Here is a 14,836-nt window from a genome sequence, read left to right on the forward strand (position 1 = left end):
ACCCCCCTGGCTGAATGATGCTTCCTTATTTTTATATTTTTTTTCTGAGATTTCTATTATATAGCATTAAAAGTGTCAATTAGACGAGGTTTGCCCTCCCTGGAATTCAGCTAATGGGCGCCCATGCCTGTTTGGTATATTTCCCAAATATGTTGGTGTTAGAAGTAGTTTGAAATCGGAGTGTCTGTTCTAAACATATCATATTACAAGTGGACCTTCTTAACAAGCAATTGAAACTTTGAAACACGCATTTCGACTTTTCCATTTTACATTTTACATTTTATTTTATAATTATGCAATTTTTATGTTACAATTTACTTCCTTTATAAGCGTTCAAATATGTGAAGATAGCATTTCGGTTTTTCCAATCTCGTGTAAAAATTTGTATAAAAATTTTACATTTATACTTTTTTTTATTTTATTTTAAATTTCACATTGTATTTTAAAATTTTATAATTGTAAAATTGTTATTTTTATCTTACAATTTTTTACAATTACAATTTTTTTATTTTACAATATATTTTATAAGTTTTACATTTACCTTCTTAATAAGCGGCCAATAAATGTGAAGCAGTATTTTGGTTTTTCCAGTCTCGTGTAAAAATTTATTTATTGTTTCACACTACCATTCCATCTATATCGAGTTGATATATAAATAATATGTCACCTTTGCCAAGGGGACTGATTCCTTTTCCACGAACGTCAATTCATGAAAATGTGGGGGACAGGACAAAATCCATTGGAAATACCAAAAAAGGTATCTTTCATAATTTAGGACAAAAGGGAACCAACGATGTAGAAAATGTCACAATATTGAGTAAATGTCACCAGGCTTTTGTGGACCCAAGGTTTCTCTATTTGGAGGCAAGAATGACAACTTTAGATCCGAGATTTTCATTCAAAAAAAGATAATCTAGAAATATCGAAATATTGCCAAGGTCAAAAATCTTGTACCCGATATTGCACAAATTACAGTTGAGATTGCAGGAATTGACCTGAATTCCAAGAAATGTTAGCGAGAATGCACAAAACAGAGCTGAAGTCGCATATTTTTGTAATTCTCAGCATATTTTTTTTTGTGTGTATGCTTTTTATTGCTGGGAATTTGGGTTACTTTTTTTGCAGTCTCGGCTGCACTTTGACCCAAATAGCGTTTACTGCAGAAGGTTTATTTGATTTATTGATGCTATAGCAGACGTAAAATAATTTATCGAAGTTCATGGTTGGTGCTGACTTATTAAAGTTAAACGCTGCGTACGATCCGTACTTACTCTTTTTGGTTCATATTGTGTACTTCCATCTCTAAATCTTACCTTTTTGCTATACAGTTCGTACGATCCCTCTCTAACCCCATTGGAACAACAGCGTCCAAAGTGAGACCCTTGGGCCCATGCTCCCTTATACCGCCCCCTCCCCCATCGCACAAATAAATATGATTCTCATTTTTTCAGTAATGGTCATTCGGGGAATGGTGCGTATATTCCATCTCTAACCACATCACAGAAACTCTGTCTCTAGCCCCTAGGCTAGAAATTAATACATTCCGTCTTGGACTCCCTTTGATCAGCAATGCTTCTGGTCCCTTTGGTAAGGAGTACATACACTCCATCTCTGCAACTTTTTGATCAAGAATCCTTGCGCTGTGTGTCCACTCCATTGGGTCAATAGTACAAACGCTCTGTCTTTAATCACTCAATTGCCCAAAAATATGAACGCTTCGTATAGGCCTTCTTTGGTCGTAATTGTAGCATTGTAGTCCTGAACCAAACAAAGTATTTGTTTCGCAAATGGTTCCTTCCGCCAAACTTGGTATTCAATAGTTTCTGAGCTTGTTGGTTACAAATTTAAGGCTACTCTTATTCACTAAATATTTCACAAATAGTGTTTAATTTTTCCTATAGCTGGTATTTGACGGAATATCAGTTACCCCAATTCTAGGCATATGCAAGGATTGATTTATTGGAGCATTGTAAAGAAGGATTATCGTATGACAGGTCGTTTTGTGGATGTATATGGACGTTTTATAAGATACCAGATAGTCTTTCAATGTGTAGGCACCCTCTGTAAATATTTTCTTTTCCATTGATTCATATTTTACAAGTGTTATTTTGTCTTGTAGTGATTTAATGAGAAATTAAATGAACTTGAAATGAACTTAGTCAGATAGAATTATGTTATTTTACCATCCATCTGAAGCCAAACGAAAATCAGGTTATCCCCATATGGGGCAGTAAGAGGTCATAAGAAAGGATGTAAAGGAAATTGGAACTACACTTGAGGGGGTAAAAGGTTAATCTTCTAAAAGATTGGTTTAAGGAGGAGTGTGTGTAGCTTTGTTGGCCATAGGCTGCTCGGTGAATTGCAGTGAATTGTAAGCAGTAGTATTATTAGTGTTATTTAAAGAAATGCTATACAGTTTTAGTTTTTGATTCCACACAAGTTTGTTTGACAAAAAATTAAAGTATCGATGAATACAAAAATTTCAGAAACTGGAGTCTTCAGTCTCAAACCATGGAATACAGGAAAATAAATTGTATTTTACCCTTATTAGATTGACTCCACAACGACTTTGTGTTGCATCAAGTTTTCTAGATGCTGCTGCGATTACATTCGTATTATAACTCTTGTGTGTGCATCAGGTGTGTTGGTATTTATTTTAGAGGACTCGCATGTAAAAAAGGATTAGGGGTAAAACAAAAAAAAAACAAAAATGGATAAATGTATGAAAAATTGAGAAAATCATGGGAAGTAGTATTGTTTTTTAGATTTAGGAGGAGCCCAAGGCCCCCTGTGTATATAGTTGATCAGATGTGAACGCATGAATCTTTGAAGGGGTTGATATTTTGAGAGGACACAACATTGAGTAAAAAAAATAGGAAATTATGTGGAAATATCCAAGATGTCATTGGAAAAGACACAAATACCACAAAATTTTGGGTGGAGCGAGGGTAGGGGGTCCAAAGGTCTCCTGTAGCTCTCTTGCCTGAACCATTGCCCTGTCAATTTTTCAAATTTCTTTATATATTATTTTACCTTTGAAAAGCAAAACTAGCTGTGTAATTTTATATCTTTTCTGAGTCAAAGAGGCATTTTTCAATCTCGGTTTCAGTGCAGTGTTCTCTTAAATTTTCTCCAATCGATCATTTGAAAAATTCCTTGAAAATCAATCTTAGCCTACGAATATGTGAAGCAAAAACAACACAATCCTACCAGGTCTGAGGTATGGCCCAATGGGAGTCGAGCCCGGGTACCAGAATAACGGAAGTCAGGACCGTCTGTTTAAGAGTCAAAGTCTATTACCGTTTCTTTACCTTCCTCTTACCTTTTGTATATATATATATATATATATATATATATATATATATATATATATATATATATCGCTATATATATGCGAGTTACTATATGTAGATTAATGTTATGACAAAACGTTCTTTTAAAAACATTTTTGTTTAAATGAATAGTAAATTTATCTTATATCATAACTAATTGATAAACAGTACTGTCCAAAATTTGACCACCTAGTAAAAGTAGTACCAGATGACCGCTGGAGTGCTACAAGGAAGTATGCTTGACTCAATTCTTTATCCCGTTTATAAACAATTTAGGAAAGGACCTGAGGGATTTTTCGGTCGTCCAAATATTATCTAACAATATTAGCTAAAATGTGTTTGTTAGGGTGGCGGACACAGAATTGTAAGCTAATAGAAATATTTCGCTTTAAATTCTCCAACGATTTTCTCCAACAAGTATTCGATTTGTTAAATATATTCTCTAACAATGTTGCCTAACATTTTTTAGTTCGACAGCGGGAACACTATTGTTGTGAAAATTGTTTGCTAACAGTTTTTTGTTGGGACGGCGGAAAAACCCTTCTAGTAAATAAAATGATTCTCTTTGTTGTGTACATGGATCTGTATCAAATTCCAAAAATAATAATCCCAGCAAAATCTATTCGGAACTTCAGGCTGATCTTATGAGAATAAAGGCACGGGTGAAAGTGTGACAGATTAATTCCAACGCGAAAACTAAGTATACTTGGATCAGCTCTGTGTCTCTTGTTTATGAGCGATTTAGGCAAGAACCCAGTAAACAAGGTTTAGCTTTTTTCTGACGATAAAACGACCCGAATAAGAATTACAAAAATAGTTATGGCAAAAAAATCTAGTTGTAACTTCAGGCTGATCTTTTGAGGACGGAGGTTTTGGTGAATGCCTCACAAATTAATTTCAACTCAAGTGAGACAGCAGGTCATCTTATTACAAGAGCAAGACAATTTTCAAAGGTGAACCTATTATTAAGGTCAAATCTTTACGTCTTCTAGGGCTGCATAGCTCCACAGATCTGTCTTATGCTGACCACTTGAGTAAAGCGGTCAGAATCATCTACTACAACAGGCCCATAATGCAGAAAGGTGAAGTTGATGGATGTTATACTTATATTGCTGCTAACGGATTCACATATGGTTTAGGTTGGAAAAGATTTTTCCCTTGCCCCTTTAATGTCGTTTGTACTTTAGATTATGAAAATAAAAAATTGCTCTTTCATTTTGAGCATAACGATCAGGGCGGGATTTAAAGCTTTGACGCTGCTAGGCCCGAGCGTTTTTGCGAGGTTTTGGGGAAATCCTGAAAATCCGGGGATAGTGGAAGCACTGATCAGAACGCAACTGATGAGCCAAAAGTAATGAAAGGGAGAGGTAACAGCGAACGCTCAGCTGCCATTCTTGGGAGACATCTGACAGTTTATAAATGGCCACAGAGTTCCTGTGATGTTTAAAATCACTTTTCTGTGAATAGACAGTGCGGCGGCGGAGTGCACCTGGCACTTTGACGATAAATCACGGAGTCCAGTTTTTCTAAAGAAAAAAAAAATCACTCGGTGATAATTTATTGCGCCCCCTGGGATTGCGCATCCCCTAGGCCCGGGCCTAGTGGGTCTATTGGTAAATTTGGTCCTGAGAACGATATTTATAGTTCGAGTAACCTAGGTATGCTTTCTACGAAAAAATAAAATTTCCCTTTTGCTTTCAGGTTTGAAATTAAGAAAGCCGGATTTGATGGCTATTATACTTATTTTGCTGCTGACGGATTCACTTACGGTTCAAGTTGGAAAAGTTGGAGAGACCTCTCAAGTTTTGCACGACAGAATTCTTTAGCTTTTGTTCCATCTGTTGGGCCAGGCTATATAGACTCCCAGGTAAGACCATGGAACGGAGTCAACACTAGAGGGAGGAAGAATGGGAAATACTATAAAGCTGCGTGGAACACAGCGATTAATTCATTGCCAAAATGGATCTCAGTAACTTCATTTAATGAATGGCACGAAGGTAGCCAGATTGAGCCGGCTGTAGAAAAGGCTGCCCATGGTCGTACGTACATGAGCTACAGTCCTAAGAATTCTACTTTCTACCTAGATACGACTCGGGAGTTTGTGAGTGATTTTTATGATAGCAAAACAAAGTTATGAATCTCTGGTTGTTTTGAAGAAGTTGTGATTACCTAAGGGATAATTAGCTAAGGGTCTGTTTGGGTTATTTAATAGCTTGTAAAGGGTTGTACAAGACGGCCAATTTTGTAGGGCTACCGAATAGTCTTATTACCCTTTTCTAATTCTGAAGTTACTATTTTGTATGTGAAAATGGAAACGGAAACACAACTTCTTTTTTTTTAACGTTAAATTTTCTTTGAGACGATAGATTTGGTTTTATAATTAAATGTTGTCCGAGACCACACTGCTTTTTCATTTAAAAATGAAAATATAGGAAAACGGTTATAATATTTCACATAAGATAGTGGAAAAAACTTTTAATAATAAATAAAGGTTCGATTATTTCGGCTTCACGTCCGGTGGCCTTTATCGACGGAAAAAGATCAGCTAAATTACACAGAACGTGTAAAGAAAAGGGAAAAACAAAACATTTTTTCATTTGTTTCATTTTTATTTTTGTTTTGCTTTCCTTTTCTTTACTTTTTCATGTTTTACCCTTTCCTTTTGTTTTGCTTTTCCTGTTCTGTGTAATTTTTTTCCGTTGGTGGAGGCTACCAGACGTGAAGTCGAAATATTTCGACCTTTATTATTCAACATTTCTTTTTTTTTCACTATCTTATTTGAAATATTATACCCGTTTTCTATATTTTCATTTGACTTTATAATTCCAGTTATCAGTTTTCTTAAATTCTTTTGAACTTTGTTTCGTAGAAGATTGATTAACCATTATGAATAAGGCAGCCCTTGTCACGGGTACATTGTGGCAGACCTGATTTCTGCACCTTATGGCTGAACCCCTTGCTACGCCACTGGGACTAATATTTTTACATTTGGGTTTTAGTTGACATTGTTTTTATTGTTTTATGCTCTTGTGCCAATTATATTCTTATCTCATGATTACCCACTCGAAATTTTCCAAAGAGTTGGCAAGTTTTGAGCATTAGACGTTATTTGAAAAGTGTCCTCTCTTTCTGTAGAATGTAAGCATAGGGGTACTTAATATGAATTTTCAGTTTTATAGGGGGGAAAAGTGGGTGCATTTGTTACCTATATTAAGAAAAAATTATCGGTGCTCTTTTACTAAACGGACTCTTTTATATAGTGCTAGTTTGGTTAATGCTAATGAAATAAAATAAAATAGGATGAATATATAATAGTTTAGAAACAAGTTTGGGCTATATATTTGCACATTAGGGGGGGGGGGAAGCATACCATATATTAAATACGAAACCGAACCTAGGTACCTCCCCCCCCCCCAAACCCAAAAAAAAAAAATTTAAATACAGTTCTTGCCTTTGCTTATATCCCAGAAGGCAGCGTAAACCTGTTTTCATTCCGCGTCTCGGTCTATTAGGTGACTGGTTTGCATTGCCTTATATAAAAGAGTCCGTTTAGTAAAAGAGTACCAAATTATCTATCTTAGTCAGTGAGGAAAAATTATACCCTTTTTCCGACACGTAGACAAGGATAGGGTCCACTATTCTCCCCTAGATTTCTTATATTATTGACGTAACATGCCTGGTCTTTTGTCTATTTCAATTTTTTCTCCCCCCCCCCAACAAAAAATACTCTCACCCAAAATAAACTCTTGTGCACATGACTGCCTTTATAAACATTTCAAAATGACGAAAAAAAAGATGTCTGTCGTATACATAGTATATTAATTACTAAATGCCGTGTTATATTTTTGAGGTTATTTTAGTCATTGTTTAAAAAAGACCACCGTAAACTAATCGCTCTGAGTATGGAAAGAGTAAGACGGTTTAAAGAAAATGGGCCCGTGTGCGGCTTTGAATAGACTGGGGGGGGGGAGACGAGTTTGCGCAGCTGTGTTGGCCTCAGGGGACTTTTGGCTGCAGTGAGTTCTCAGTAGTAGAAATATTAGTAGTGAGTTAACAGTTCGATATCTTTCATACAAACGGGAAATTACAGAAAGAACATTTTGAGTGAATTTGTTGTAATGAACACTGGATAGCCTACTCTGGTATGACCGCCTCTCTTTGAAAAACGGATTCATTGGGGTCCAATGCTAATTTTTTTTTTGTAATATTTGTATAATTTTTTTTTATCTAATTTAAAATCGAACAAAATTTTGCCCCAGATTTTTATTTTTCTGTTTCCATGGAATAGAAAATTACAAATCAAAAGGGATCTGATCTCATAACGTTGCGAAAATATACTTTATAATATACAACCAGAGATATGTAATCCCAAGAGAAGACCAGAGGATGTTGCGCACAGTTCTTCGCTTCCAATACCCAGGGTTATGGCCCATCAACTTCCTTTGCATTGATTCAGCATGGCTAAAAGAAGAAGAAGAAAAGCAGGATATACGGGGTCAAAGAGTTGGTAAGGAGAAAATAGTCGCCAAAGTCCAGTCTTGGGTCTCAATGGCATTGTATTATCGTGTAAGTTTACGGAGTGGGGCAGATCGGTGTAAATAGAAATGTCGCAATACTTACCTTATAGTTCCTCTCTGTTAAATCAATCTTATTATCAGTGACTTAAATTGGCGGGGAGAGAGGATATTTGTTCCGCCATACCCCCCCCCCGCTTTATATTTTGAAACCACTTTCAGGCATTTTAATTGAACAACGTCTTTTCTAGTATTTTCATTGACAAATTGAAAAAAATATCCCCCTAGATTCTGAAAAATGCGTTTTTGCCCCAAACCCTTAATTCTCGTGACTTGACTCCACTGCTTATTGTATTCAAGAAAGGTAAAAGTTAATGCCGAAGTCTGGAATTTATTGTAGTTGTACGTTTTGCTGACTCGTTTTGCTTTTCAATACCGACATCCCAGTGGTGGATCCAGGGGGGCGAGGCCCCCCCCTAGCATAGTCTAAAGTAGTGTAATTTACTTAATTAACTCAAGCTTGCGTTAATTAAACTTGCTCCTAATGCAAGTTTAGCGGATCAACTTTTTTTGCACCCCCCCCCCTAATTTTTTTTGTATCGGATCAACCTCCCCCCCCCCCAAAAAAAAAAAATTCTGGATCCTCCCCTGCGACATCCTCCTCCTCTTAGAATGCGTGCTTACTTTCTTTTAAGCTATTTGGTTTTTATATTAAAGCGTATGTTCGAGAATCCTATTATTAATAGTGATCATGAGCTATTTGTCATAGTCATGACCCTAAATTGAACTGAGGGAAAATTAAAACCTCCTTCTAAGACACCATAAGAAGTAAAACGGCGCAAGCCTTCTAGTTCCTTATGCATATGTGAGTACATAGCAACATTTTACTTTTTTTTATCGGGTTTTCTGGGATATACCCGATGTTATTCTGGAATATACCCGGTAAAATAGTTGCATTCATTTAATTATCATTCCTTTGGCACTTGTTAATTATTCGGAACACAATCAAGAAGTGAAGTACGGTTAATCCTAATGAAATATATCAAATATGATGACAATATAATATTTTAGAAATAAAATTATTGATACTACGACAAAGAATTATGGAAAGTAGGCCACCCACAACGCATTATATTAAATACCTAACCCCTAACCACCTCCATATATTAATTATTTAATTAAAATATACCTACATCGCATTATTTTTCACTCAAATTAAGCAAATTGTAACCGATTGCTGAGAGGTAAACCGATTTTCTCAGATCTTACAGAGCAAAATTCTTGAGTGTGTCCCGAATAATTAGCAAGTACCATTCATTTTAATTGTTTTCTGGAGCGGTGTGTTCATTTCAGCCGTCAAGAGACATTTTTGTAGCAAGTCTCGGGCTCAAACACTTACAAAATCGTTTGAGTTTCGTATGATTTTTCGTTTGAGTTTTTTAGAGAGTCACGGAGCAGATATTGACCGTTGGACCAAAGAGATTACTTTCTGTAGTTCTGAGATTGAAAGTGAACTTTAGTTTCATTGTTTTATATCTGTGACGTCTTTCCAAACGCCAAACACGTTATTTTTATTTCTGGAGAGATAAATGACTGCCTTAAATAAAACTGATTGTTTTTTCAACTCCTTTAAGAAATTTCAAGCCTGCGAAAAAAATTTACTCATTTTTTAGTCAAGAGGTTTTTTACAAGTCAAGAGATTCCTTATTTTTGTCTGTTGCTAAAGTCTCAAAATTTATATAGAGTAAAAACCATGTGTAATTAACAGACGGTTGCATAAACGTTTCATATGCAACCCCATGGTTATCTATTTGATTATTTTTGCTTCATTCTGTAGATTTTTCATCCCCAAATTCTTCATTTTTAAAATTCTTAAACGAGTTAATTTCATTAAAAATATTAAATATATTTCGATTAAAATAGGAATTGAATTTTTTTGTTAAACGAGTTTTTTTTCAAATAAAGGTAAAGAGCAAGATAAAGATTCTTTTTTTATGAATAGAGAGTTGTACATCAGGTGTTGACAGCTGGACTAAGAGATTACTTTCCTGTAGTTACGTGATTGACGTCCTGTAGTTACGTGTTTTTTTGTTGTAAGATTTTATTTCGTTATTTCATGTCTGTAGCTCATTTTCTTATGGGTTCATCACATTATTCCTTATTTTTGGAGAGACAAGCAACCCATCCTTTTAAACACTGATTAGCTTTAATACCTCCTATGAGAAAGATATGTCAGGAAAAAGAAGAACGAAAACTTAAATTCAACCTGATTGGCTACCCCACGTGAGATTTTAAACCGGTAAAAATAAAGGAAATTTTTTTAGCCACAGGATTTTTACAAGCAAATGTTTTCTCTGTGATTGAGATGCCAAATGCGTAAGAATGTCTTGGACGCAACATGGAATGGACAGAAGTATGACCTGATTAAATAGGTGCGGGGGCTAATTGCATTTTTTTTTTTGCGGGGCCCTCGCTATATATTAAATATTTAAATAAAATATACCTGCATAGTAGTTTACATACGTATTGCGAAATCATTCTAATATAGGAGTATCCTGATTAAATTTAATAAATTTGACCCTGAACTTCTACGGGCATCAGTTTTCTATGTATATATTGTAATAATAATAACCTTAATAAATCTCATCCAGCAATGCAAACTTAAGATAAATATTTTTTTTAATTATTTGAACAATTCCTAATTTATCGCTTATAGTCAAGAACAATTTGCTTTAAGTTTCAAACTCTTTTTTTGTTCATTATGATGGTAATGCGGGGTGCGATTGGGCCCATTACACTTTATCTGGCCATCGCCCCCTGAGGTATATCGAAATTTTTATGGTTCTTCCCATATAACTTCTTATATTTGTTATATAATTTGACTATTTTGGGCACTTTTATTTAATTTATCCCCCCTGTGGTATAGTAACTTCTACATGCCTGGATGCGCTTCCTCGGTTGCCCTGTTTTTATGCGTATTTTAAAAGTAACCATTTGAAAATGTAGCTCCACCACTCACTATAATCATGAAGGCTGTTACATTGTCTTTTATTGAGACTGCTGCCAAAGTAGGATATTTTCTTTTTATTGTTCACTCGAATTTTTATATTACTATTGTTGCACGGGACGTTTGTGATTTATTAATAAACAGATTTGTTATTACTCGGTGTTTGTGAATACCTTTAGATGGTAAGAGGAAGTATACAACAAAGAAGTTTTCTAATTAGAAAACAATGTTTTTGCATTTTGAAAAGGCTTAAATTTAGGTTAAAAAATTGTGAGTTTGTATTATCTCATGTCTACTTTGGAATAAATACTTCTGTAAAATGAAAAATGCTTCATTAAGTTGTCGGCCAACACTGGCTAATCATGACAATTGAGGAAACGTAGGACAAGCAAAATAGAATAGTGCACAGCCAGTACAAAATTAAGTAAAATGGCAATATTTTGAAAGAGACCATGACCGCCGTCCTCAGCAAAAAGAATAAAGCCGAAGAAACAAAATAAAAAACAAACCTAAAAAAATCAAAATGAAGTCACATTCTCAGTACAACAGCAATAAGAAGATTTAATTACTGTTTCTTCTTTCATTGAGGACGGCTAAGGTGGTTTCGGTCGATATACTTTCACTGGAGTCTCTTTTTTTACCTGGCTATTAAATCATTGTCCTATCTTTTCTTATTTTTTTTGAGTTTTTTAGTTTAAGTGGGTATGTACTAAGTGGGAAGGGGGGAGTTCTACGATTTGTAATTTAGTATGCTAAGAGTGTTAATAATATTTCCTGTTTGTTTAGGAAAAATATGAATGTACCCTCCCCATTTGGAACAAATGTCTGCATAAATGCCTGAAATTTTGTTATCGTTAAATGAAAAAATTAACACAATTTTGTGTAAAACACTAATGTTAAACAAAATTTTGTTAAAAAGAAATTTTAAAGCCGATAAACAAATGAAAAAAGGTGTATGGGGGCAAAAGATAACCAGTTGCTACATGTTGTGCAATCCTTGCTTTCTGGAAATTAGGTTTGTTCCATACCTTAGTAGACTATATATCCGTATTGATCTTTAACCGCGGGCCATCTAGACCATTAGTCCCGAAGTGGGATAAAGCCTACGTTTTTTTCAGTCGCAAAAGTCTTAAATACTCCAAAAACATTATAGAGTGTTATATGTTTACAGGTGATATGGATAGGGCGGCTAATCTGTGACTTTATCAGTGAAGTTAATTCCACTATTAATAATTTTGCCAAGAAGAGTTAGAGATAGTACTTAAAGAATTAAAAACTAACTAAGTGTCAAGTGCTGGTAGTGTGGTAAATAAGTGTTTGAAATATGGTGGTTTGCGAAGTTAGAAAGAAGTTACTGAAGATTATGAATATGATTTTTTTTAAAAGGGGAAGTATCTTGCAATTTTAGGGAAACATTGATTAAACTTCTTTATAAGAAGGTGATAAGAATGACCGGTAATTTTTTAGACATTAGCTTGGTTTCCGTTGGTAGCCAATTACTTTGTATGGTGATGCTTTCAGACTTAGAGATGCTGTAGATAAAGTTTAAAGAGAATAATAAAGTTTAAAGTTTAAAGAGTTTAAAGTTTAAAGAGAAAGTTTAAAGAGAAGAACAGTGTGATTTTAGGAAGGGGAGAGGACGTGTCGACCGAATTTTCAATCTTTGATTAAGAATTGAGACATACCTGAGTCATCAGACCCTTGAAGTCCTCAGATTTTCAGGATATGAACAAGTGTCTGTTTCAGCCAGTAAAAGAGCTTTAGTGAAGGTCATATCCGTTTAGGGGATACCAGATAAGTACGTCAACTTGATTAGAACTATGCACGAGAAGAACATTGCTGCGGTTACGGTAGGCAGTAATAATAACAATAATAATTTATTTATAACCCACTTTTATACAAAACAAGCTGAGTAAAGCACACTAAAAAGAAAAAAAAGAAGAAAAAAATCAATCAAATACACAGAAACAAAGATAACTTAAACCTTAATCACTGACAAAACACACGGATAATATTATGATTTGGGCCTAGGGACACAAAGACATTTCTTGTCAAATTATTACTAAGCAATTCAAACGATTGGATAATGTCGGTAGCACCATACTTCTCAATAATACGTGTATTACGATATGAAGTGGGAAGGTACAATAAAAATTTGGAATATCTAAAATAAGCGATACGAATCTGGCGCAAATCATTCTCATTCAATAACGAATACATTCCACTTAAAAACAAGACAGAATGGTCGTAATGTGTGGAATACATTTTAGCTAAAGCTCGGCGTTAATATTTTCCACGGTTAGGTACAATTTTCGCATATCCGATCTTAAACTTTCCTTAAACATCTCTCAGAACTTGAAGTTGCAAAAAAGTGAGTGTAGAGCAAATACTAGTTCCTAACCACCGTAAACTCATAACATTGCGAATTACTGAGGATCCATAGGACAAATTATGAGCTGATGATTTGGGATTGAAAACTAAATATTCGCATTTATCAAAATTCAACAACAGACCAACATCCTGAAACATCCTAGAAATACGTTGCACGGCTTAAAACTAGCAGGTCGTCCGCATACGCAATATAAGACACATCAGATGAATTATAAAAATACGAAGGCTTGATTCCTAATAACACATTTTGAATGCAAGCATTAAATAGATAAGGCGATAGCACCCCACCCTGTCGTACTCCAGATTGAACTGGTATATTACCGCAATACCCTGTACCAGATTTTAAACGACGAAACTAATTACTATACCAAAATTTAAGTACATGTATGTCAGAAGGGTTCAATCCAAACTCTGACAAAGAGTGCCACATTTGTACTTGGCAAATACTATCGAAGGCCTTAGATAAATACACAGCGCAAATATGTAATTCATAACCTTTAGATTGGGCATCATAAAGAGTTGAAGCTAAAACCTTATGCGCATGTTGACACCCAATACGAGGTTGAAATCCAACTTGGTTTGAGTCTTTCGCAGTTCGTTCAATAATATATGGGAGCAGAACATATTCAAAAACCTTACTAATATTGCAAGCAACAGTGATGGGCCTATATGAACTGCAATCAAAAGGGTCTTTTCCGCGTTTAAGAATCGAAGTTACCGTTCCGCAAAGGAAGGAATCAGGCACCATTGACAAAGATAAACAGAACTGAAAAAGTAACTGGAGCTGAGCGACTAGTGCCGGATAATCACACCGTAAATGGTGAGCACTAATCTCATTAAGATCACTTGATTTAGACTTAAGTTTAAGCATACAATTAACAGTACTTTTAGTTGAGACAGGAATAACATGACGTTCCAAAACTTTAGGTGGCAAAAATTTAGAAATTAAGCACTGAAAATGATAATGAACACTACTCAATCTTACAAAAAATACTTTTATAATGCCCAAGCCAAGACGAAACTGGGATAACATCACTAGTCCCTAATGAATCAAATTTAGACGTATTAATGACTTCTTTCCATTGTACTGCACTTTTAGGGAACCCAGCACCATTATATCGAACCAAACGAAAATACCGTTTAATAGCTACCGTTTAAGATACCGTTTAAGTGTGGTTAATAGAAGATACCGTTTAAGTGTGGTTAATAGCTAGTTTGGTGTTGAATTAGGAGTTACGTAGTGTTGTGCTCTATCCTAATTTATATGGATCATTTCGATGGACTTTCCTAAGGAACAAAGCAAGGGCCATGGGAAATCCAGGAAAATGGGAAGGTAAAACTTTCTTAGACTTAGATTATGCAGATGACTTGAGTGTCATAGATAAAAATCTTAGCAAAGTGTTGGAAATTTTTGAGGTTTTGAGAGTTCAGGGCGCAAGAATAGGTTTGATAATTCTTTTGAAGGAAGATTAAGTCGCTGAGACTAGAAATAACTGAAGGTGAGGAGGTGATGTTGCGTAAAGAGAAGATCAGTGATAACTTCACTTACTTGGGTAGCATTTTTAGTAAAGATGGTGGATGACTTCAATTGA

The 14,836-nt window shown here is 35.0% G+C and overlaps 1 protein-coding gene across 1 annotated transcript in view; it reads left to right on the forward strand.

Annotated features, from left to right (window-relative positions):
• Positions 1-11,008, forward strand: part of LOC148955788 (glycoprotein endo-alpha-1,2-mannosidase) — a 59,690-nt gene extending 48,682 nt beyond the window's left edge. The window contains exon 4 of the mRNA XM_089104244.1: positions 5,034-11,008. Coding sequence (XP_088960370.1) covers positions 5,034-5,469 — 436 coding nt within the window. The 3' untranslated portion in view covers positions 5,470-11,008. The remainder of the gene's footprint in view (positions 1-5,033) is intronic.
• The last annotated feature ends 3,828 nt before the right edge of the window (positions 11,009-14,836 follow it).

Source organism: Artemia sp. Qi Xiang Cuo, chromosome 2 (genome assembly GCF_049724085.1).
Source record: "Artemia sp. Qi Xiang Cuo chromosome 2, ASM4972408v1, whole genome shotgun sequence".
Taxonomy (NCBI): Eukaryota; Metazoa; Arthropoda; class Branchiopoda; order Anostraca; family Artemiidae; genus Artemia; species Artemia sp. Qi Xiang Cuo.